The 24835-nt window shown below is 40.9% G+C and overlaps 1 protein-coding gene across 5 annotated transcripts in view; it reads right to left on the bottom strand.

The window, feature by feature from the left end:
• The window catches only part of HS3ST1 (heparan sulfate-glucosamine 3-sulfotransferase 1), a 37169-nt gene extending 12969 nt beyond the window's left edge, over positions 1-24200 (bottom strand). Inside the window, exons 1-3 of one of the 5 annotated variants that reach the window (XR_010389127.1) lie at positions 24021-24200; positions 12325-12419; positions 2255-2307 (exon numbers count right to left, since the gene is read on the bottom strand). Coding sequence is in view for 2 of the 5 variants with exons in the window: in XM_064511423.1 (XP_064367493.1) it covers positions 14105-15067 (963 nt within the window). In the remaining 3 variants the exon portion in view is untranslated. Of the gene's footprint in view, positions 1-2254; positions 2308-7194; positions 7855-10213; positions 10695-12324; positions 12420-12445; positions 15196-21790; positions 23610-24020 lie in introns of those variants that run through there. The other 4 variants (XR_010389128.1, XR_010389129.1, XM_064511423.1 and 1 more) reach the window with 4 other exon arrangements.
• Between the last annotated feature and the right edge of the window lie 635 nt (positions 24201-24835).

Genomic DNA, 24835 nt, shown 5'->3' with positions numbered 1-24835 from the left:
ATGGTGTGTTAATAGCATTGTATTACTGATCAGCATCTAGGAAGCAGAAATGTTTTTAGATGATCACTTGGGGGTCTTTTTGGCTCCTTTAAATTTGAGCAGAACAAGAGATGAAGGGGAAATAAGTGCTGAACCAGGTTGCAAGATCTGGAAAAAATATACTCAGAATACTAAAAGTCATGTTAGCTTTACTAAGCCAATAGTTGTTAATGTGCTACCATATCCTCTTTGTTCTTTGAAACAATTTCATTGCCCTTGAAATATTATGTTATAGGCAAAGCATAGAATATTTGAGGAATTCAGAATAGATAAACCATTAAACCAAAAAATCTATTAGCAATAGAGCACAATCTCTTTTCTCTCTCTAGCAGGTACTTTATCAGGGCTCTTTAACTCCAGTTACACTCCTTACAAAAATCACTGATTTGAAAGGCCAGGCATGGCATTGAGAACTGGGGGAGAACTGGAGAAGTGATAAATGTTGGAATGACATGATTTAAAGGGTCTAATTTACAAAATTTTTCTAACAAAGCTGGAGAAAAGTTGTTTCCAAAAATCTCTTCATAGGGAGCCTTAGAAGAAATCCTATTGACTTCTCCTCTGCAGAATCCCCCTCTGAATTCCTACTTAAGTACTCATGCAGATTTAAAGAAAGATGGTGAGTTCCCTGTAATTTTGTTGTTCTATTTTGGAATCTTGCCTGACAACATTACTACAAGCATGTCCTAAATTACACCTAGCAGAAACTGCAGCACAGAAAAATTCAGTATTGTGTGACTTGTTTTGCAAGTAAAGCTGTAAAGATTTTTGTTATACGTGACCTGGACATCTGAAGTAATGTTGTCAAAAACTTTCAGAAGTCATTTAAATCCTGTACATGTTCTTTACAGCCAACTTGGGAGAACAGCAGTGGAACATAACTTTTGCAAACAGTACTGTAAAAGGTATGACAAGTTGCATTGGTTACTTTTCTTAAAAGACATGAGGTGTATCTTGCTACTGAGCAGTTAAACTTTTAAATGATTTGATGCCAGTTTATTTAGGTGAAAAATGAATTTTCATTCTGATATTCACCCACACAATAAACTTTGTTTATTTTACAGGGCCATCAACTATAGAATTGCAGTTTATTTTTCCTATATTTAATCTTCAAAACAGCAAAGTTACAGCCAGATCTGTTCAATTACTCTCTGTGATTTAAAGGAACTTTTTTACCTCCTGCAAATGAAATATCAATATAAGCACTTTAAAAATATTGAAGAACGCAATCCTTTCAACAGTTCTTATTTTATTTACAGACATTTTGTCTTGTTATATTTTATGTATCCGTTTGTTTTCTTTGTTGGCTTTACTAGGAAAGAACATAGTGCTATCTTTAGCTTAACTTAGCTAAATCTGTACATCTAATAAAAATAATCACTGTAGGAGATCTTAGCCTTGACCTCATTGCTGCAGCACCTTTTTCTCCCTGCCTGCCATTCTTTGCTCTTTTTCATGATTTCTACAGAAGCAGGCAACCCCTTTTGACCTTACTTCAAGGTTTACCTAAAGCTACATTTTGCTTTCCTGAATCTTCTTCTTCTTTTTTTTTTTTTTTAGCTGATGATCTAGACAGTGGCCTTGATACACACTCAACAGGAACAGCACCACCATCTCTCAGCCAGGCTAGGAAAGCCAGGCACAGAAATGCTGAGAGAAAGCTTCTATTGTGTAAGGTATGCACTAAATAAAGCTGTCTCATGAAAGGAATGAATTAAAATGTCAGTTTGTTGTGGGATAGCAACTAATGACCAGCTTTCAAGTTTGCCTTAATTTTCACCTTTTTCCCCTGAGCTGATCTACATCTGATGGTAGCATAATGTGCCAGGAAAGAGCTTTTTTGAGGACGGCTCTTGTTCTAGATTGAACTGAGGGAAAACAGTTAGAGATTCCACAGCACCTCTCTGGGGAGGTTATAGATGGAGTTGGTTCTCTTTTCCTGCATGAATTTCTGTATGAATTATATAACAAAAAAGAGCAAAAATGTTTAGCAATTCCAGATTTCCACTTCCTGTTATCTAAACTACAGCTGACAACTGAGCTTAGTCATGGACTTGTGCTGCAGTTTGTGAGTGTCTTTCTCTGATGACCATGTCCCTCCTGTCAGAGACCTCGCTTATCAAATTAGCATGGTCTTCCAGACATGTTTCTCTTAAAGAAGAGCAGTGGTTGTGATTGCTGCTGCTTTCCAAAGTACTATTTTAAACTTACCTACCTGGGCAGTCAGGTTAGGAATCATTGCTTTTTCTCAGAGATCATCCACAGAGGCTAAAAAAAATGTTAAGAAGTGATTAATAAATGCCTTTTGAAGGAGTGATGACTGGTCTCAAGGTCCACATTTCGTACATCAGTCTGCAGTCGTCTGCTTCAGCTTATTGCTGAATGGCTTGCCTGTATAAGCAAATTGACATTTCCTTCATTAGCAACTCCTGCATATTCATTTTTTTTGTTTCGAAGTATGAACTGGAGAGAAGGAAACTGGCATGCACATAATATACTAGAAATGGTAAAAAGGATACTTTCCTTACTGATATACAAGCTCCAAGAAAGCCAGAAAGAAGAATTTGATTTCATTCACACAGTGTTTCTCCCTGATGCGTAAGTTACAGATATTGAAATTTCAGTAATTTAGTAGACTTTTCTAGGGATATCAAAGAAAAATAACTTGAACCATGGCAAATCTTTAGCTTGGGTTACAGAACACTGTCAATGAACTGCTGGTATTGTCTCCATCCTGCTGCTGTGTTTAACTTCATTGTCTTTTCTGTGATAAACTGTAAAGCAACATATCAAGTTAGCAGATTATTGATGCCCTGCTGGAAAATTTGTAGAGCAAGCGTGATTTTAAATTAGATTGGTAAAAGAGTGAACACGTCAAATCTGTGCAAGGCAACTTTACATAGCATGCATTGGATTGACAGGCAGCAACTAAAAACTAAATGTGTTTATTTGGGTGGAGGGAATTTTATGAGACACGAGTTGCTTTAATGGACACTTGGAGTCTAGCTATAGATTTTTAAAGATTTTTGCTATGATGCAGTCTAGCAGTTAGTTAAGGAAGGATAGCTAAATAACCTTAAATATATCCCTGCTATTCTTTTCTGAGACCAGGGAGGAAGACTTGAGTCTCATTTTAATAAAACCCTTTACACCATTTCAGAGGTGCAGAGGGACTATAGAACAAATATAAGTAGTTTTTGCTTTCTTGAAGTCCCCATTCCAATGATAAAAAGTACTAAGTAGATGATAACGAGGTGTTTTGGCCTTAATCAACCTGTGTTGATTTAAAGGAACTGAGAGTCTGGTTTGCTATCTGGAAAAGTCTCGTGTATGGCTAATGTCTGTGTATGTTGTTTGATGCGTTGGGTTTCTTCCATTTGTTCACTTCCTGGGCTAAATTCCTGTCATATCAATTTGCAATTATTCCTTAGAAAATTGAGCTGAAGCAGGGAGGTTTCTCCCCCACTTTGTTTGTTTTCTTTTTAACTTTAGTCTAAGGAGAAATTATTCAGCAACACTTTTCAGAAAAGGTTTGCCTAAGCTACAGAGAGTGCTTATCATTGGTGATGGCATAGACAGAAAAATGATACTTCTTCCACTGAAATGACCTTGCTTTAAGTATTAGGCATCTTTAAAAATTAGGAGATCTTATTTTTATCACTTCAGTTTGTAGATATGTAAAATTTAACATTTTTGCTCCAGTTGTGGGTTCTATGTTTTTGGAGCTTTTTTTTCAGGATGCGTAGCCCACTTCCCCATGACAATATTCACAAAACCTTCAGAAGACTGTCAGAACCACATTATTCAAGCACCTAAAAAGAATCACATACTTCTAAAGGTCCTTTTGAAAATCCCTCTGGGTACCTTTCTGCATTTTCAAATACAAAAATGCCTTCAAAAATCTGGCCCTTACTTACCAACTTCTCACTAAACAGATTTGCAATGTGTCTATTTCTGCTTGAATGTTCTGTTGAAGGGCATTGATTTAAAATACCATTTTTTTCTTTCTTTTTAGAACCATTGATTCATTCCTCAGCATTTCCATTTTCAGAGCAAAATAATTTGATACTGCACAGTAGCACTACATAAGGCTCTGGTGCATATGCCTAAAATTAAGTTACTGTTTGTCTTACCTAGACATTAAAGTTTTCACTGTGCTTATTAGGGGTAGATTTGCAGTTGTTTTCCTCAAAAATGTTACCTCCTCTGCTCTTCCTCTTTTTTTTAGGATTTTCATACTTAACTTGAATGTTATTATCCACTGTAAAGGTGGTTGCATTTCAGGGGTGTTGTAAAACACTTGAAAGAAATCATGTTCTAGAAGTATAAATTATCATCACTGAACTGTAGATATTTCACAGTAGTGATTGTGGCACTGTTACTCTGAAAGATATTTCGCCAAAGAATGGTGTATCTGCCAGAGCACTGGAAATTAATATCCTGTGTTGAAAAATCAAATGTGCTGAATGAGGCCATTAAGTGAATAATGCATAACAGCAAATCGAACTCCCTAAACTGTTAGTGACGTATGTCACTGATGGGATATGGAGGAACTGACTTAGGCACCAAGGTGATATTTTGCTATGGTGACTTCAGTGAGGCTGGGAATTTATTAGTTTAACTTGGAACTTGGAATCCACTGGCTCTACCGTATGTTAGAAAACTACTTCAGTATCACTCTGTTAATGGCAACCAGAACTGTATGAATACATATGTCTGCAGAATTTTTTAGATGCCCTTCCCACTTACCAAGTTAAGAACTGAAATTTTTTGGAAATTGGTATGACAGATGAGAAGGTACTGAATTCATCAGGGTTATTAATGGCATTTTAAGCATTATAGGTAAAATTCTCCTCTCAGAGGTATAAAGTCTGATATTAAATACAGTTAAAAACTGCATGTTCACAAGCAAGAGAAAAAAGTGGCCTTCCTGGTCTCTCAGTACTTCAAAAGATATGATTGCGTACTGGTTATGGTTGTGGAGCTGTAGTATTGTCTCCCCTCTTTTCTCAGATGACTTTATGCAGGGGTCCATATTCATATCAGTGTTCCTGAAAGCAGAACAGGGTGATCATCCTGCTTATTAGAAAAGATCTTCCCAGTTATTAGAATTTTGGTCAAACATGCACATTATCAAGAATTGTCTATCCATTTAGGGTATCATAGAGGTTTTTAGGTCATTCTTTTTCTCGTTGATTTTACCCATCACATCTGTAACTATAAATAGGAAGCTGTGGTGTAGGTCCTTTGTGAAATTGGTTAAGGGTGGTACTACAGGTGTCCCTTTCAGAAACAGGTATAATCTGAGACTCTTTAGCCTTTGTTAGCAGAGAAACAAAGATGTTAAGGACTGAATGGAAAAGTAAACAAAGCCCTTTGAGTGATGAACATTTTGAGAGAACTTCAGGGAAACTGCATTCTCACTGGTTTAGTATCCTCACAGATAGATTTGGGGTCATTTACCACACATTCTTCCTCCTCTAGAGTGTTTGAATACTAGACTTATGTCTAACATCCGGCAAGAAGTAAAAAGGAGCTGTGGGCATTCACTCCATTTAAATGTTTGTATCAAATGTGTTTGTCAGTTCACAGGTTCGTCTAAACAAGAAGATTCAGTGGATGAAGATGCGGCATGCTAAAACTTACGCACCAAGGCTGTGGTGGGATAGCACAAAGCATTCAGTGACTAAATGGGCATTGTGTTGCCCCCCACTTGGCCACAGCGTGCTAATTCTCCAGTTGTGTCCATATACCAGCACTTTAAAAGAAGCATATATAAAAAAGTACATTGGTTCCCTGGCCCTGTTCACAGGGTAAATGCCCACAAAGTTGTGTCAGCCCAAAGGACAGGAAGCACATTGGTCTCAAAACAAATAGCAGGAGATGAGAGGACAGGAGTACCTCAAGGTGCTGTAATAGCTGAAGGCTTTTCTAGTTTGATAGGCTAATTTTCAGTGACAGTGTTGGAATGAAAGGTTGTCTCACACTCAGGTCCGTTCAGGGCTGCTTGTGTTTGAGGACTGCATGAAGAACTGAACACGGGGCCTGATGCAGCTGAAAAAACAAGTTTTGCTTGGGTTCTTTTTAGCTGAATCCATATCCTGTTCTGGCCCAGCTTTGGCCAGCTTAAGCAGTATATCTGAAAGTCAAACCATGGCCAGTGTATCCTGAAACCACACTTTCAATCACTCGTGAGGAAAAAGAAATGGAGAGGGAGTCACCCCCCAGCAAGTAAGTATTACTAGACAATCAAACACAGGAGATGTTGGTTGGTCTGCCAAGGAAGTGGCTGCAATTTTAAAGAGCTGAGGTCCTTAAGTTAGTAGAAGCAATGCCAAAACTCTCTTCTAAGTAAGGTAGTGTAATGAAGAGTTTAGCAGCAATATCCATGTAATATATTCCTGCTGTCTTCATGGGCACATTGTCCACCTAGCTGGTTCAGCATAACTGGTAGGAGGGCACACAGTCATGGAGGTTGAGAAGAGAGTTGATTCTACTAAGCCGCTTCTTTATGTTTAAATTGATACTTGGAGTATATCTAGAGGTCTGTTGCAGCAACCAAGCAGAGCAGTTCAAGGGCACAGGAGAAGAGGCATCCTTTGCTGACAGATGAGAGCCAGTAAAACTCACATGCCTGTGGCAAGGTGGAGGGAACATGCCAGAACTCTGCAGGTCCCCACAGAGTCTGTGACACCCATTTTAGCCTTACTCTGAGACCAGGAAAGGCTCTTCATTTTCCTGAGCTGTCGATCCCTGTTCATTTTCATGAACAGCTAATTCACTTGCTAAAATCCATTTTTCATGTATTACCCTATTTGTAAAGAATATTTAATCCTTTCCTTTATTTGACATGCTTCAAATTTAACTTTCTCCCATACGGCTGCAGAAAAAAGTTCTTGTATGAGTCATAGAAAAGGAGCATCTGAGGCAATTTAACTTTATATTTTCTTTTCAGGTTGTGAATGGCTAAGTATCAGCTGACTCTAGTTTATTAAATATGAAAAAATGGGACTAGGATTTTAACATCACTTGATGTTAAATAATTAACTTAGAAAACTAATGCCAACATCATAAAACATGATATGCATGATATTCAATATACAGCTATATTCAATAATAAATATCTTATGAAATTCATATAACTGAAGCCCACACAAGAACAGTGAAGCCGCCAAAAGTGGTATCATATCCAGTTGGCTTATTCAGCAAGAAACCAACTGGTCCGCAGATGCTCTTTTTTTCTATGAGAAAAGAACCTCTTTTGCAAGTCTCCTGTCTGCAAAATGTTTAATATGAACTGTTCTCCTGCAGGCTGTAAATCATTTATTCATCAAACCCTTTTATTTGTAGCAGATGGAAAACTTGGTACAAATTTAAAAACAAAAAAGGGGGAAGGCTAGACATGTAGTGGATAATAAGTCTAATTGCATTATATTGCACTGGCTTTTTAAAAAGAGAAGTAGGACCTTATAGCATGGGAATGGACCAATATTCAGGGATGGATCTGGATGCCTTTTCTCTGATTTGGTGGCACAGACAAGAACTGGACAAGAAACTATGCTTCCTGAGAATGCTTGTTCATCACATGCAAGGATGTGAAGTCAAGGAATGAAGCTGTGATCCCCTGTATCCAGTCTTCCATTACTATCCACTTCCAGTGACCTTGTCTCTTCATTTGGCTCTGTAGCCCTGGTCCCAGCCTGTGTGATGGTCAAGATGGACTAGTTGTTCTGTTCCTGTAGAGTTTATCCTCTTTCTCTTTCTTATTCCCCTTGCACAGGTATACCCAGGTTCAGGCAACAGAATGAAAAAATACTACAATAAAAAAGACATGGTACGGTTTAATTTCTTTTCCTGCACCACATGTACACTTCCGATTTTACCTTTGGTTTGGCTACATTTCCACAAACTTGTTATCTGTCTACATAACATAGCTTGCGTTGCTGCCAATACCTCCTTGTACCTGTACACTAACTGGCAGGGGAAAAAAAGATGCCATTCCCACACTGCTCAACAGGTCTCAGATTATTTACATTGTTTCAAAAGAAATACTCTTCCAGTTGAGGGTCACAAGGTTGCCAATAACATAACTGCTACTCTAGCAACAAAAAAAAGTCCCTTTGATTAAACATTTCTGTTTACCAACTACATAAGATAAATACTTGTATGTGACCACATGACAATAGTTCCTCCTGTAGTGCAGGGAGGGAGACCTATTAAGCTGAATTTTATCCAGTTAAACTTTAAAACATTAGAACAAACATACAAAAAAGTATGTTTTGGACTTCATAATGCTTGTGTTTTCCCATTCATTTCAACAACATTCTATAGCTTAACCATCAGAATATGAGCTTGCTTTCTTATGAGGTTTTAATATTATAGTTAATCACAGGACAGATGTGATGCAGAAGTATATTGGAGAGGAAAGAGGAATTTCACAAAATTTAGTAAGAGGAGATTCCATGAGAAGTCTGTCTGGTGTAAAAAATATTGCAAGAATTCTTGTTTTTGAACCTGAGTGTTATCTCTTCTGAACTAGGTTGAGTTCTGGAGTCTGGCCTGTTCATTTCAAGACAACTTGACTACAGATCAATATTATTGTTGAAATACTGTTTATTGAAAACCCAGGAGGTGAAGGCATGCTATTTACTGTGAATGCATACAGGATCCTGTTTCTGTAACCCTCATCCAAATAAAGTCAACAAGAATTTTGCCATTAACTTCAGAATAGTCCTTTGTTCAAACAACTGTGCCTTCATAATTGAAACTGTGTCTGAGTTTTATTACAATTGTTCTTTTATATTAAGGGGTCCCTCATGCACCTGCTGTCTGGGGTTGGGGCCTTAGATTGTGTTTTGGCACAGCATAATGTCAGAGACAAGTAAAAAGGTCATATCGTTATGACAGTATTGTTGACCTGGAAGTTAATTGAAGGCATTGCTTTCACAGACAACATAAAGTGACATCCAAGCCAAAAATTTCATATCCCATACCATTAAACAAAAATAAGTGTTCTCAGACCAATGATACCAGCTGTTCTATGCATCCAGCTGCTTCCCACCCTGACTTGCACATTTTATATATCCCAGAAGGCATTTAAAATCTGCAGCATCACTGTTGAGTTTATTGCGCTATTAACTTAAAAACTGCACGAACTATTGTGTGGGAGTTAAGTAGAAAATTTACCATGCATGGGTTATTGTTCCAAGAAAAGTGAGTACTGTTCTTCCCCTGCTAATATTCTAAGACACATAAAAGCAATTTCATTTCTTTCTGGAGAGCAAAATATTAATAAAAGTTTCTTCCATTCAGATAAGATCTTCGCATAGCTTCCACCAGTAACTGGCCTTCCCAATGCAATTACATTGCAAAATTTAGGAATTGATATTCAACATGCAATCTTTCCAATTTAACTGGGCACTAAAGAGAGAGACTCATATGAATAAAAGGTATTGGGTTAAGAATGTGGAAAGAATAATGTTGCTTACAGCTGTAGGGCGAAATGTTTGCAAATATGTCAGCTGGTATATACTTAATAGCAGGTCAACATGCTTTGTTTACATATGTTAGTTCAATTTATTACTTTTGCCTTACTATACTCATTACTTTATTATTTGTATTGCTTTATTACTGTATGAGAGAATATCTACTTGTTCTCCTGAGTTTGGATGTTTATTAGTACTCCTGCAAAATTTCATTCACAGTGTGATCTAAATTGGGACTGCTAAGTCACAGACTTTGAAAAAGAGAAGTAAGAAGGGATACGCTTCTTAGAAGTACTTTTGATGTACACCATCTTGCTTGTGGTGTGCAAGTATGAATTTTTGTAAATGTCTGGTCAGTCATGCTAACTAAAGCAGAAGAAAGATACCTCACAATATTCCTAGCCCCATCTTACTTCTCTTTAGACATCTGGAGTCTGTGTGGGTGACAACAGGGAATGAGAAGCCTGGCTTCCTGGAGATACTGAGTCTGAACATGGACACAGAGGAGGAAATGTGAGATGATCAATCTGAGCCCCACACAGGAAGTTTTCATCTAAAATACTTTGTGGTGGTAAGTGTCTCACACACTCTTCAATCGGTGCAGTATTATCATACTCCTAATGCAAACAGACTCAAGCAAGCTTAAAAAAAAAAAGGGTGGACCTTGTCTGAGATGTTCCAAAGCAATGTTGATTTATTCAAGCACAGTAGATACTATTTCACCTTCAGCATCAGGAAAAAGGTATAAGGAAAGCAAAGCTCATGCAAAATGATCATGAAGTAATAACTTCTGGGTTTTTTTTCCTAGGAGACTTCTTCCCTTTCCACACTCTTGTTTTATGCACCACTTGTGAATATAACTGCACTAATCTTTCTGCTCATCGGATAACCATTATGGTTTAAACTTTGTCCTCTTCAGTATGTATAACTGCTCACATTAATCCATGTTGTGAAGCAAAGGGCAAGGCTTAGTCCTGCAGTGCCACCCTAAGTAATGGCTTGATTGGCATTTCCACTTGTAGTCAAGGGAAGTGGTAGGCTTTGATTTGGACATTGGATTCTTATAAGGTTTGTGTTTATCTTGTTCTTTGCAAGAGTGATCACAGACTTGGCTGGCAGCCTTGAGGAAACTGGCCTCCGGAGCAACACCCAAGCGATTGTACTTTCAACCTGAGACGGTAGAATTTTACAAAAAGAAATACCTGTATTGAATAACAGTGGAAAGGTATTTTCAGGGGATTTTTTTTCTTTTATGAGTAGGCATGACTTCGAAGCTCACTATTAGTATTTCGAAATCTAAATCTGAATGCACTTCAGCCTCTTTGTGTGTTCTCTCTTCACTTCTGTTTACACTTTTTGCTGTTGTTTGGGTTTTTTTTGGAAATTACAGTAGCCAATATATTTAAATGCAGTGATGTATTTGTGGAAAGTGAATGTTGCCCTTGTTACGCTGAGAATTTGCACTCAGAATGCCAGTTCTAAGCATTGTAACTCGTAAATTAACACTTAGGGCATTTGTTGTGAGTAAATATTACCATTATTATTATTAGTGTGGGAGTCATTTGCTGGGCATTTCCAGAGTAACAACAACCACACAGCTAGCTGTGCAACCTCCAGGCTGAGGCATTGTACAATCCTGCCACCCCTGCACAAGGCCTACACAGTAGGTATGATGTACTGTCTGTGGGACACTTATGAACTCAGGGTCTAATGCATGAGTCCTGTGAACTTGTGCCTCAGGATGTCCTCCTGAAGTGGTCAGACTGCAGTGTGAAAAGCTTGTAGCTAGGAGCATGTCAAGGCCCTAGAGGCCTCAAATATCCAGCACTATCTCCAAAGTACCCCCTAGCATCAGGCTGTGTTCTTTCATAGGGCTTCTGGGGGTGAGGAGAAAGAGTCCTCCTCTATTGTCTCCTGTATTCTCTTTCCTCCTGCAGTTTGCTCACTCCCTCTTCTGGTTGCCTCGGTCCCAGCCACTTCACTTCCTGATCCCACAGAGAACATGCCCTGAGGTCCCAGCACTAACACAGTAAGTTACCCAGATGGTTGTTGCTCCTCTTTCTATGGAGACTAGCCCATAAGAAAAGTCCAAATTGGGGGATAGCCTGCTTAGTGACAGGCAAGAAACTGATATCAAGCAGCATTATACATCTAAAAGCATTCTCTGTACCGAAATTAGGCATCAATATTGCTGTGGCATTCATAGTTCTAGACTTGTGCCACATGATGCACCACCCTGCATGGCCTGCCACAGGTGAACTTGATGCATCCCTGCCCTCTGGTATTCCTATGGCTCTTTGACTGAAGAGGTAGTAACTGATTGTCGCCTGTGCACTAGGAATGGGAAGGCAAAAATGCAGACAGAGCGCTGCATGCCCCCCTTCTTTTTTGCTGCCTGGCAGTATTTTTCCTTTTTCCCAGCAAGAGATTGGTGACTGTGGGATCAGTCTGGGATTATAAGGAGGGAATAGTGAAGGTGGGACTATACTAATGTGGGAAACCCTTCTTCCAGGCTGAAATCTCTTAGGTCCAGATGGTTCCTACAAAGATAATATCAGCAGGGAAATGAGATAATAATGAGGGGGGAAAAAGATACTATCCCGCCTTACACAAAACTCCCTGAAGTTCTGTTTTCTAAAACTTTAATAGGACCATGATATTTTTTGGTACTGTAACCTTTTTTAGTATATGTCTAATGAAAGATGCAACATCTTGCCACCAGGAACACTCTGTCCTTGTTGTAAGTTCTGGGTCAGTGACGGACCACAAAGGGACAAGCCAGTAGCAAACAATTACTCACCAATGAATCCACTAGGCTACTGTTGAATTCCTAAGTAACATTTAACCTGCATCTAAACGGGTCGAGTCCTAAGTTATGGTCTTCCAAAGTAGAAACTGTTGAACAAAAGAGAAGGGAAAGATGCAATTCAGAAAATATTTTATTGAGTACAATACCATTTCATTGTAGGCTTTCGTCAAAGGTTTACTTTATAAAACAACACCAACAACCTCTCTGAGGTTGAATCCAGCTTGGGCAGGTGCACAAGGAGTGGGAGAGAGAGGGGCAGCATCTGCAAATTTTCATGCAAGCAGCATAATATGAGATATTTGCATCCAGACGGTACCTTGTCACAGTGCCCAAGTTTGCACCATCTCACCAGAAAAAAAATAATGCATCTACATTTAAATTTTGTAAAGGATTGTAACAATCAGTTACAAGTCCAAATTTACACAGTGCTGTCACTGAATGTTCAATGGGCATACTCTAGATCTTAAAATGAAAATTAAGAATTCATAATGGCAGTACTCTAGTAAGCCTTGTCTGGACAAAGGATTAGCTCTAACTCCAGAAACTGATGGCTAACAAAACATCAGAACTGCTGTAGACAAGGAGAGCTGTAGTTTTTACTAATGGAACGTACTAATGACTAACTTCCATTTTTAGTAGATGGAGGACCATAAGAATTCATGGAATTGGGATTAATTCCACAACAAACAAGGCCAGAATCCAATCAAGATTTGGCATCATGGTTCTTGGAAGGAGAGCAATAGAACAGTAATCCATGGGCAATTTTCATTAGCCTAAAACAGCTGCTCAACTCATATGAAACAGCCTTAAAGGGGGTACAGGTATGTTAATATATGTAAGAATGAAGTTGTTGTTTACTAGAGTTTAGAACAGGTAATTTTTCTGATGTACATATTGGTTTTCGGTGGTGGCGAAGCATAAATATATGCTATAAAATTTAGGAACAGTCATAAGCAACCCTTAAAATGTCCCCATACTGCTTAAATTTTTCTCTCAACTCACTTTCTTTCATTATGAAGTATATATACATTCTGAGACTGTAGGAAGTTTTCAGGTTGGCTGTATTTCTGCAGCCAATTGTAGATTTTATGAGCTGGTCCCCAAAGAATCTTAAAAATCTGCCATGAAACTAGCACTGTACTTCCAAAGAATTCCAGGAGCACTTGCTATAACATTAAATATGAAGGTAAGTGCAGCAGTTAATATGTCTCATTACAGAGCATTCCGTTGTCCCTTGGATGTGCATGTCCCAGCGTGTATCGGAAGTAACACTTTATCAAGAAAGAATTTTGTAAAGCAGGATGGAACACTTTGCTAACCACAACAACATTTTCAAATAAAAATAAAGAATTAAACAACATGTTTTAAAGCAAGAGAAAGGGAAATGTAAAGTTTAATATATTCATTAGCAATTAAAGGGGAAAGTCCAGAATAGTCCAGAAAGACCAAAATATCCAGATAATTCTGAAAGGTTCTGTTGAAATGAATCTCTTATTTCTTAAAAAGACAACGCATTCTCAAGAGAGTATCTTCTGCAGTGAAATATTTTAGTTTCTTCATATAGACACATAATACACAATGTTAACAACCATGAAAAACAATACAAAATGCTTTCAAATTTAACAAGTAGAAAAATATAACTAGTATATATGGCAATTGTGAATCTAATACTGTACAGAAGTATTTATGAATTTTACAAATAAATTATAGCTTAAATGCCCTTTTTAAAGTTTCTAAATGTACACTGGAACATAGGTTCTGAAGCTTACCACTAACTTGCCACAAATGAGTGCCAGTCAAATGTTCTGCCAACAAGCTCAAAAAATTTCTTGTTGGGTTCATGGAAATATTCATGCAGTTTCTCGAGTAAGTGGGTATCTACCTGTGGGTGCGCTCGTCCTTTTGACTCATGTAAACAACGTTCCCTACCACTGTCTCTTAGGCAATAGAAGCCTTTAGTTTTATTGAAATAAAAGTTTGAAGCATTTATCTGTGGTGATAACTTCAAAAATCTCTCTACCTTCTCTATTTCTGGAAAGGGATCTTTGATTAGTTTATCTCCATCTACAATGTGGATGCGATCAAGAGGAAAATACTTCAACCAGTTTTGCATGTGAATGTAATATAAGCTTCTGTTTATTGCCTTGTAGTCCACATTGAGTTCACCATCTTTAATCAGGAACTGTTCAATGGATGGATACGGCTTGTGCTTCTGCATGTGATTATAGAACACTTGGGTGTAATCTGATAGTACTCTCTCACTTGGGTCTCTTAAAATCAGGAGTAATCTCATTGATTGGTTCATGTTATAAACTCTTTCAGGCACTTTCGGTGATGTGAAATATGCTGGAGTTTTTTCCACGGTGATCTGATGGGGATAGGAGAATGGCATTTGATTAATATACCACTGCAATCCTTTTCCGTAATGATCTTCCCAGTCAAAGAAGTGAACTTCACTTTCTGCTGCCGCGATATCTGGATGGAGGCTTAACATCTCTAACAAAGCTCTTGTTCCCCCTTTCCTCACTCCAATAATAATAGTCTGTGGCAGCTGCTGGCATGATCCATTAGAATGAATGTTTTCCTTGAAGTCATTTTTTGGAATTGTTTTCTTTAAAAGCTCTCTCGGAACAGACTGAGAAGAGGTCTCAGCCTTTGAATTTACAGCCGGTCTGGAAGGCACTATATGAGGTTGAACAATAAGCAACACAGCTCCCAGCAGAAAAGCTGCCATGACAGAGGTTCTTAGTCTGGTTTCAGTCAAGCAGGTAATGGGGCATGGAGTGATTTCCACAGAAAGCAACCTTTAAAAGTTGTTTCTGTTTTGCTGAGCGAACACGTATTTCTCAAACAGAAACTTTGCTGAAGGAAAAAAAAAAGAAATTATTTTTAGTCATATGTATCACTACTAAAGCCACATTGCAAGTATTATTTTGATATTCAAAACTGATCAGTCTCTTTCAGCTTTTCCAACTTGAGGCTCATAGATCACTGCATGGAATCAAATTCTTTAAGAACAGGCACATACAATAATGCTGTGAGAAACGGATTTCCAGTCATCAGGAGATACGAACATTGTGAATCTTTCTCTCTCTTGCATCCAAGATTCATCCAGAGTATTATTATTATTATTATTATTATTTGCAAATCTGATTTCAGTGGAGTTCAACACTATCACAGGAGAATTCAGTGCTTTTTATCTGCAAGAATAGGTCTGTCTGAGAAACAAAACCTGGGCAGGTGTGGGCTGGGAGAGGACAGCCTCCCTGGAAGCCGAGGGTGGTGCAGGAATCGTGGGACTTGTAGTCTCCTGCAGGGCCTCCGGGGAAAAAGCCCCCTGCTCGGGGAAGAGAGCTGCCCCCCTCCCCGTGCGGGGCGTAACGGTCTCCTAGGAGGAAGGTACAAGGAGCTCCGGGTGGGCAGCACCAGAGGAGAGTGGAGCTTTTGTATGGATTTTAAGTGACATCAACATCTGCTGTGAGCTTATGATCTCTGAGGCCAGAGCCTGTGTTTGAGTGGGTTTCCCCACGCTACAAAACACAGGGGTAAAGAGTCGTGCAAAAGGAAGAAGCTCTACTCTGGTCTCAGTGACTATGAGAAGACATTTCTTGTTTTAGTGAGTCACCTTTCGAAGCCCGCTCTCCGCGATAGCCGGCCTGCATTCCTTTTCTCAAGGCCTAACTGCCCGTATGCCTTGGAAAAGAAGGTGGCATGCCCTCTTGTCCTGCAGAAAGGTAAGATAATGATGACATTATAACCTATAGTATGTCTGCATCAGCAAAATGCTGAAAGAGCTGTGGTCCCAATCCAAGTACTCAGAAGAGAAAATATGCCATGGCTATTTGTGTAGGCCATTTCCAGAGCTGGCTAGCAGGCTGCTGTGATGTAAACAGCTACATTTGTCCTTTGTTTATCAAGACTGGTAAATACTGCAATTAAACTTAAAGGGCAGGATTTTTTTAATACAATGTTTGGAGTGATATCTTAATGGCCTTTTGAGCCTCTCTCATATCACATGTGTGAATGTAGCAAACCTGTTAAGATTGTCATTTTATAAGCTGGCTGTATATATAAGCTTCTGATATTAGGATGCCTCCTAAAGATTTTGTAACCTCGATGAAAGGCTACTGTAAGTGGGATTTTGGTATGGTACAACTCCAGGTAGAAGCGGAAGCCATGATGGCAGTGCATTTTGCCTTGCTAGGCCACTGTGATACTGAATTTCAGCTTGGAACGACTCGTGCTGCACGAGCTAACGAGGCTGGAACACGAAATTACGTATGAACAACCTGCGGAAACGCAGGGGCTAGGTTTTGGAAATTCTCCAGAGAATCTGAAAAGAAACTAATGACTTCCACAATAAGCTAAGCCCCAGTGTGACAAGGACTAATGATGTGTTTCTAGGCAATCTAGAAAGATCTGTTTGATATTTTGTCATTTACAGAGGTCACGACTCCATCCTGAATGGAGCCCGCCTGTTTCCTGATGTTTGCTAACGATTATTATTTTTATGCTTTCACTTTTCTAATGGCTTTTCAAGGGCTGCAAGGCAGCTGTATTGTCAGGAAGCAGAAATCAGGGCTGGGAGGTGAGGGAAGCAAAGCGTTATGGTGGACCTGAAGCCATGGGAGTCTGCTTCCCTGGGTGCCTGTGGAGTTAAAGCTCGTGGCCATGCAGGCAGAAGATCATGCCCTGGGCTATTCTGCGATGTCTGGTATGAGGAAACTTTACAGAGAAACTCGTTCTTTCATTTTTGGTCACTGTTACGAGTTTTATCTGGTTATAAGAGTTCCATTTTGGCTGCTGTCAGTAATCTGCTCTCTCACCCTGTCCTTGTTGTTCTTGTTAATCTTTCTCAGTTTAATCCACATCAGCTTTTGCAAGAAATGTTCTTAATTTTTAACCCCTCCCTGGGGGAGCACTGGGTGACAGTTCAGTATAGGTGAATTCATGGTCTGTGTCCCCTGTGAACTAGCTACTGCCATGTTTAGGTGCAGTGTAATCAAATGATACAGCAACAGTCTGCTTAGATGGATGGCTGATGAGTACATAAGAGCAACAAAACATCAACTCTTGATGAATTTTAAGGTCACAAATTAAAGGAATAGCCACTTACTCTAGAGTATATTTTAAGAGTGACTAGCTCCATAAATAGTAAGTCTGAGTTGTTGTCTTAACACCTTACTGGAAAAGCATAATAGGATTTCAGTGAGAACAGGTTGAATTGTTGTTGAAAGGAGTTAAGTTAAAACCTGACACTGGAAGCCCTCATTTCTTAGTAGTCAGATTGAAATATGCTATGCTAATAACTTGAGTTCTGCAATAAGCAATCTGTCTCCAGAAAAATCAACTTTTAGCTGCTACACCCAGTTATTAATGACACAACACACTGCTAGGATTTTTGTTTGATTGTTTTCTAAATGAGCTGCATGTACTAGTTCATGGGACTGTTTTCTAATGTATAGTTTATGTACTACTCAGTTACCAATTTTTTTTAACATGCTTTCCCTTGGCTGGATATAGCATGGGAACGTTTGGGTGGAATAAAGTATGCAGCAAAGTGTTTCTTAACTGCAGCTCTACTCGTGTCTTAGGCTGACATAGCTCTGCTGGCAATTGAGCTTGGGGGATATTACAGGTGTGGTACTAAAGGCCTCGCTTCAGGTAGCCCCCTGAGCCTCACTGGAGATCTGCCTCATTGTCTTCTCCTTCCTGGCTGAAATACTTGTTTAGGGAGTTTTTTTTTTTTCTAAATAAACAACAGCAACCGCTTTCTGCTGCAACATGAGACTTCAGAATAACTTGGGAGTATGGTATGTTTCAAATATATGGAATTCGTGTTTTTGGGGGGGGTTGTTTGTTTGTTTGTTTGTTTGTTTGTTTTTGCTTTTCTGGTTTTTGGTTTTTTTCCTGCTATTTGTTCAGGTGTTCATCAGGTGTTCCACAGTGCAACAGAGTAGCTGTGGTATTTACTGCCTTTATGCATACCTAATGAACCATGTCAGTAACTATGCCACTCAAAGTACATTTATACTACTGTTGTTTTACTTGCAAGCAATAAGGCATTGTCTTTCTGTTCATTCTCTTTTGTTTCTTACAAACTGTATAGGTTTGATATCTGAACCAATGATTTTGTTTGTGTTAGACTAGTGCAACACAATGGACATGAATGTTCCTCTAAATTCAGCACAAAACATATGTTGTGTGGGCAAAGTGGTGTCCAGGAATAAAACTGCATATAAATTGGTTGTCATTCAACTTTCTTCTCTTATGCCCTCTTTAGTGCTTTATGCAGATCTGCAGTTTGGTGACTAAAATTGCAGCAGTTTATATAAAATGATGCAAATGTATATTCCATAGCTTTGTAATTTGTAGGTCTGAAAAACTGTTTCAACAATAATAAGCATGCACTGAAGAGTTTATAGCAGCCACTCTGCCAAATTACTTTTCTGCTTTAAGAATTCTCTTCAGTGCCGCCACAAGTCATTCAGAGCATACGTGACTTCACTGAATGACTTTGTATTCCAGATTAGTACAAAAATGTAACTGACAGTTAGTAGTATTGTGTTTGCTACCAGTAAACGAGCAAGTTGGCAAAAGAAACAGTTTATGTTAAATGGTGCTTTGAAGATTATACGAAGACTTTTCAAAAAGTCTGATTGCTTTTTCTTAATCTTTTCTTCAGCTTTCTCCGATTAATTAGCAAAAAGTACCATACTGTTTATTCAACAAGACTCAATGTGGACACTGGCAATCAAATCAGCTTTAATGATTAAAGCCTTTTCAAAAGTAATAGTAACTTGGCAATAGATGGAAACATTTCTCAGTAAATGCAATATGAGGGCAGTAGCCATCATATTTCAATGACATTTAAGCATGTTTCAGTGCTCTTTGAAACGTGTCACTGTTTTATGACTTCTGACCACATATTACCACATTACAGGGTATTTGAATGCCTCAGTATATTTATCCTCACTCAAGGATATGGCCTAAACTACCTAAATTGTGTATAATTTTTAGTTTAATCAGCATAAACTTTTTGTCTGGATTGATAACTTCATTTTTGCTGGGGGTGGGCAAGAGAGGAAATAGAAAAGTGGATATAGCTCTGAATTTTCCTAACAGCCTTAGAGATTTAGCTGCCCAAGTGAATAGGAGGCAACACACAGGCGTGTCTGTACGGCAGTCAGTAAGCGTGAGGTAGGGACCATGGGGACTCTGACAAGGGGATACTTCACTAAAAGTACCAAGAGGTTCAGCAGAGCAAATGAGACGTGGCTGCTGCCAGGACAGCGACTGGGAGAAGGGCCCTTCTACACCCTTTCCACAAACACGCAGGTGACTTCCCACCAGCATCATCACACAGAAGCCATGGGGTTTGTGGTACTGGAGGGACAGAGGAAGAGCAGGCTTAGTTTCACACCTCATCGCTTTCTCTCATTGCGGAGCTGAAGCACTTCACTGCAGGCATCTTTGCATAGGCATCTAAAAACACCCAGCTGGCCTGAATGAGAACCACAGATCAGTTGCTAAGGTTTGTCTCTAGAGGGAGATTAGAGCTGAAAATCTGAGGGAAATACCTTACTCTCTAAAATATCTAGTTTTGCAGATATGACAACCTCAGGACAGTTTTTGGGCTGTATTATTTCCCTTTGCTTTAGAAGCCTATATTTGGGCACTCAATACCGCAAAAAACTTCACTGCTGGCAAAAACTAGCTGTGCAGTACAACTCACAAATCTACTATGTTGGCTTCTTATATTGGGAAAAAATCCATAATTGAGCTAACCAGCTCTACAAATAACTTTCTAAACTGATGAAAAGTCAGTGTACTGAACATTTGTATTCAGTGCTGTATTTAAAATACACTGAACTAGATCAATTCTAGTGTACTTGAAATTCTTCAAGAATTCACTGCTATGAACAGTATATATTCCTATTCTCTAAGAATAGATGATGCTTGCCATAGGATATAATCCTTAGTAGTTTATATGATCTCTTTCAAGTGACATTTTGTACCCAGTTAGCATTATACTCTGTAGTACAGGTACTATCACTTAAAGCTCAATCGAGAGTTTTTCCTGAGGAGGAGCAAAATTTTCTTTTAATAAAACTGGTTTATGAAACTCTTTTTCCTTGGAAATACATTCTGCATTTTGCTGTTGTTAACTCTTAAACCTTTTCACAATGCCCTTTTTCCAAAGAAATGCTTCCCACACTCCCTCCCCCCACTGTTTTTTTAATCACATTCAAAAAAAAAAAAAAAGTAACGTGCCAATAAATGCTTGAATTCTAGTTTCCCATAATTAACTACAAGTAATTGCTTGCTTTGCAGTGAGTTGTACAAAGACAAGTGTATTAAATAGAACTATACACTACTGAAGCCATAGATCTCCAGGGGCATAAACTATTGATCACCTCTCATTATAGAAGTAAAAAAAAATCTATGCATTAATAGGGGAGGAGAAAAGATAAGAAACTAGATTAATCTGTATTATGGGGACTGATACTGTCTAGCTACCTAGACTGCATGCCTCAAATTATATTTAATTATATTTAAAACAAAAGGTTTACCTCTTATAGTCAGTATATTAAGAAATCTAGTCACAGTTTCAGTGTGGTAAGATGATATACTGTCTATCAGCTTAAGACTTCAGAAAGATACTTTAAAAGTCTCTAAATATTGGTTAGAGGAACTTAATAAGCTGAGGAGGGCTGACTCGGTGGGAAGAATTTTTGGCTGAATTTGCTACACTTCTGCACCTGCTGTGATAAATACAGCTTATAAAAATTAGCTAGGTCACCAGTTTGTGTCTTCTAAAGAAGGAGTTCAGCTCCAATGTGAGCAATAAAGTAGAAGAATTTATAATAGACTGTAGTTATATATAACATGCACTCTTTCTCTTAAGGTCAGAAGGGACTATTGTGATCTTTCACGCCAAGAGATTATAAAAAATTCTTAGAAGTAAGATAGAACACTTTAGATGTCAGCGAATCTCATGCAGGTAGAAGTAAAATGGGACATTACAGCAGAACAAAAATAAACTGGAAAAGCTCAGGATGTGTAGAAATTTTTGTACTGACTGCTAAAATGGAATCCCTCTACCAGCCTCTTCTAGCAAGTGTTCAGTAGCTGCCAGGACTTTAATTCTTTCATAGAAAGGGAAGTACACTGTAATGCTGCCTTTTCTATCCCCCAGTAAACCCAAATGTTCAATTCAAAATCCAGGAGCTACTCCCCTCCCCACTTCCAAGCAAAATGGGTCACCTTCTAATTAGGAAGCAGCAATGTATCACAGAACTAATAGCTGCTTCCTAATTCATCAGAGCCCTCCCCAGGAATGCAACCTGCGGGAAGGGATGGCTCTGTCCTGTCTTGCTCCCTTGCTGTATTGAAAAAGAGAACACAATATATTAAGCAATCCCATTTTCATTACCTCCGCCAAGCAATTTCTTACCATTCTCTGTAGATGTAGGCCCTGTTTCAAATACCAGTAAGACGCATTTAAAAAAACAGCAACAAAAAAACCTCCAAATGATCTTTTAGTTCATATTCCAAGCTAATTTCTGTCTGCCACCCTCCTGCTGCGTGGCTTCAGAATAGCACTAACGCAGAGTACCCACTGGTGAGGTCACTGCTGTATTAGGCTTAGCTAAACCAATCAGTTTACCAAGTGAAGTGCTACACGGTGACCTGGAGGGAACCCTCACCCTCTGGAGCGAGGAGAGAGGTGACCCAGCAGGGCCTTCCATTTTTGACCAGCCAGGGATATTTTCATTTCTTTACTTATTGAAACTCTTCATGGAAATGCATCAGTTCTGACATATTTTGAGGCTCCAATAGCTTCTTAACTCTAGGGTGGTGTTTCTGAGGAGGGGAGGGAGAGGACCTAGGCTAGTCAACAGACTAAAACATTTCTCGTTTCCTCTAATGGAAAAATAGAAGAGTTATGTATCTGTACAGGTATATATATTCTTCTGTGCTGGAAAACTGTTTCCCGCCCACTCTCTTTTTCTGTAATGTCTACAGAAGTATATGGCTAGTTCGAAATAATCAAGGTAGTATCCTAACAAGGAGGGCACAAAACAGCACCTGGCAATTCTGGGGTCAGATTTTGCTGTGTTAAATTACTGCCTCTCCACTGCAGCAGCTGGATTTGCTTCAGATGCATAGTCTTGCTGCTGACCTGCCAGAGGCATTCATTTGACAGTGGTAACTTCAAAAACCTCTGCATCTTCTCCCCCCACCCCCAGAAAGAGGGGGGTGCTGACAGGGTAAATGTGCAAGAGACACCTAAGCTGATGTCAGTAACTGTGCTCTGATTGAAAGGTGCACATTTCTGAGGAATGTGGGAAATGCACCTGCTTAAGAGTGCAAGAAATGCTGGCAGATATACAAATATTTATTTCTTATCTATCTATCCATACACACATTTGTAAGCCAATTCATGGGCATATACTGTCCTGAACCTGTTCTACTAAACGTTCCACTTGCCATATATACTGCAGGGGCTCTTGGTACGAGTGGGCAACGAACAGGTCTCTTATGCCAGAAGGATGGTCCCTGCATCCCCAAACCCTTCAAGCCTGGTACATGTGGCTGGTTGGAAGCTTCTTTCAGTTCAGATTGAAAATCCCAGATTTTTTTTTCTCCTCGGTATCCAAAGAGAAATATTCTTGGAATAGAGAAAGCCCACAGCACACTGCACTAACATAGAGTGGAAGGAGAGTCATACTTAAATCCCCAGTCAATTGGGATGACTGAATTGGCTCTATGTAGCAGGGTGCCCTTTCCTGGTCTTTTGAATGGCTGGAAGAGGAGACCAGACCAAGACAAAGAGCTGCCGGAGCTCCCCGGTGAGGAGTGCCACCTTGCCTCCCAGCATCTTTCTAGCCTCAAAAGATTTTATATCCTCAGCCCTGTAAAGCACGCCGAAACTGCAGCGCCCGAGCGTGCCCTGCACTATCGCAGAGCAGGGAGGCAGTCCCTCAAGGCAGAGGTGAGCCCGAGTTACGGTTTTGTGCTCTCCTGCCCGCCGCTGAAGCCCACTCGCGCTAGCTCTACACGGCTGCGGGGTGGGAGCGCGGCACGCTGCACCTGGCTGGCGCCCGGCGGGCGAGCGGAGCAAAGATGCTCTGGGGAGCTTTTGCAAGTTGCTCTGCCGTCAGGTCGGAGCCCTGCGCTCTGCTTTCGCATCCGTGCCACTCCACCTCTACGTGCCTTTGCCAGGCAGCCCCGAGGGAAGCGAGGTTAAAAAAACATAAAGTGCCCAGGGGCCAAACCTGGACGGACCTGTGACCCAGGTGCTGCTGACCACTTTTTTTTTTCTTCCCTCTCCCCCGCTCCCCCAGCGCCCGCTCTCTGCGGCGATGCCTCCCGAGCCCGGCGCGCCAAGCGCGGAGGCTGCGGGCCGCGGTGCGGGCGCGGGCGGGTTCGCACGCCGGGGCGGGCGCGCAGCCGGCCGCGGAGCGGCGCTTTCGCGGGCGCTGCCGCGGGCGCGGGGCTGGGCGCGGCGCGGGGCTCCCACCTGCTGGCGGCAGGTGCCGAGGCGGCGCGGCGGGCAGCGGGGCTGGCACCCGCGGCGGAGCCCCTCCGCGCCCCCCCCGCCCCAAACTGCCCGCACCCGCGGCTCCCCGCGCAGCACCGCGCCCGCCTCCGAGGGACCCGCGTCCCCGCGCATCACTCACCGCCGGGGCGCGGAGCCGTGCGGCAGCGCCCGCCGCGCTGTGCCATGGGCGCCCCGCGGTGCCGGCGGCGGAGCCGGGGGAGCGCGCCCGGCGGCGTGCGGGGAGCGAGCGCCCGCTGCCTCCCGCCTCGCCCGCCTGGAAGCGGCGCAGCCGGCGCCCGGCGCCAGCTTGTATGGGCCCCGCTCCTCCCCGCGCCGCGTCAGGGCTGCGCCCTCCCCCGCCGCCCCGCCCCGCCGCCCGCCCCGGCCCCGGCCCCGGCCCCGCCGCCCGCCCCGGCCCCGGCCCCGGCCCCGGCACCTTCCCCGCGGGCGGGCAGCGCAGAAAAGGGTAACGCAGGTCTGCGCCAGCGATTTGGGGCCACGGAGAGCAGCCCCCCCCCGCCCCCCCCCGTGTCTGCCTCCTTCCCGCACCTGCACAAGTAGCACCGATAGGAGGTCTCGTGAATAAGACTTTGCTGCTCCGCTGATGGCACCGTCAACCACTTGTAGTTTTATTTACTTTTTCCACTTGTTTGTTTTCTGGAGTTGACGTGGCTTTGATTTTCCTTTTTTCCTTGAAATGCTCTTTGGCGAGGTGCAGAAACTTGCAGCAGGGTGGATGTTTAGAATGGAAGAACTGCTGCTTCTTCAGAGCAGGGGGACAAAGGTGTGCTGGGGTTTAAGTCATTCTGTTAATTTATTGAAATAGGTCTGTATTTGCCAAAACCTGATGGATGCTTTTTTTCCAAGAGAAAATGCAATAAAAATAGTATTAACATACTGCATCTTCATCCATTAATTCAACAGCTAAACTCTTAAAATTGCCTGGGAATAAAA

This window comes from Dromaius novaehollandiae, chromosome 4 (assembly GCF_036370855.1).
Source record: "Dromaius novaehollandiae isolate bDroNov1 chromosome 4, bDroNov1.hap1, whole genome shotgun sequence".
Classification (NCBI taxonomy): Eukaryota; Metazoa; Chordata; class Aves; order Casuariiformes; family Dromaiidae; genus Dromaius; species Dromaius novaehollandiae.
This window is presented reverse-complemented; position numbering and strand designations above follow the sequence as displayed.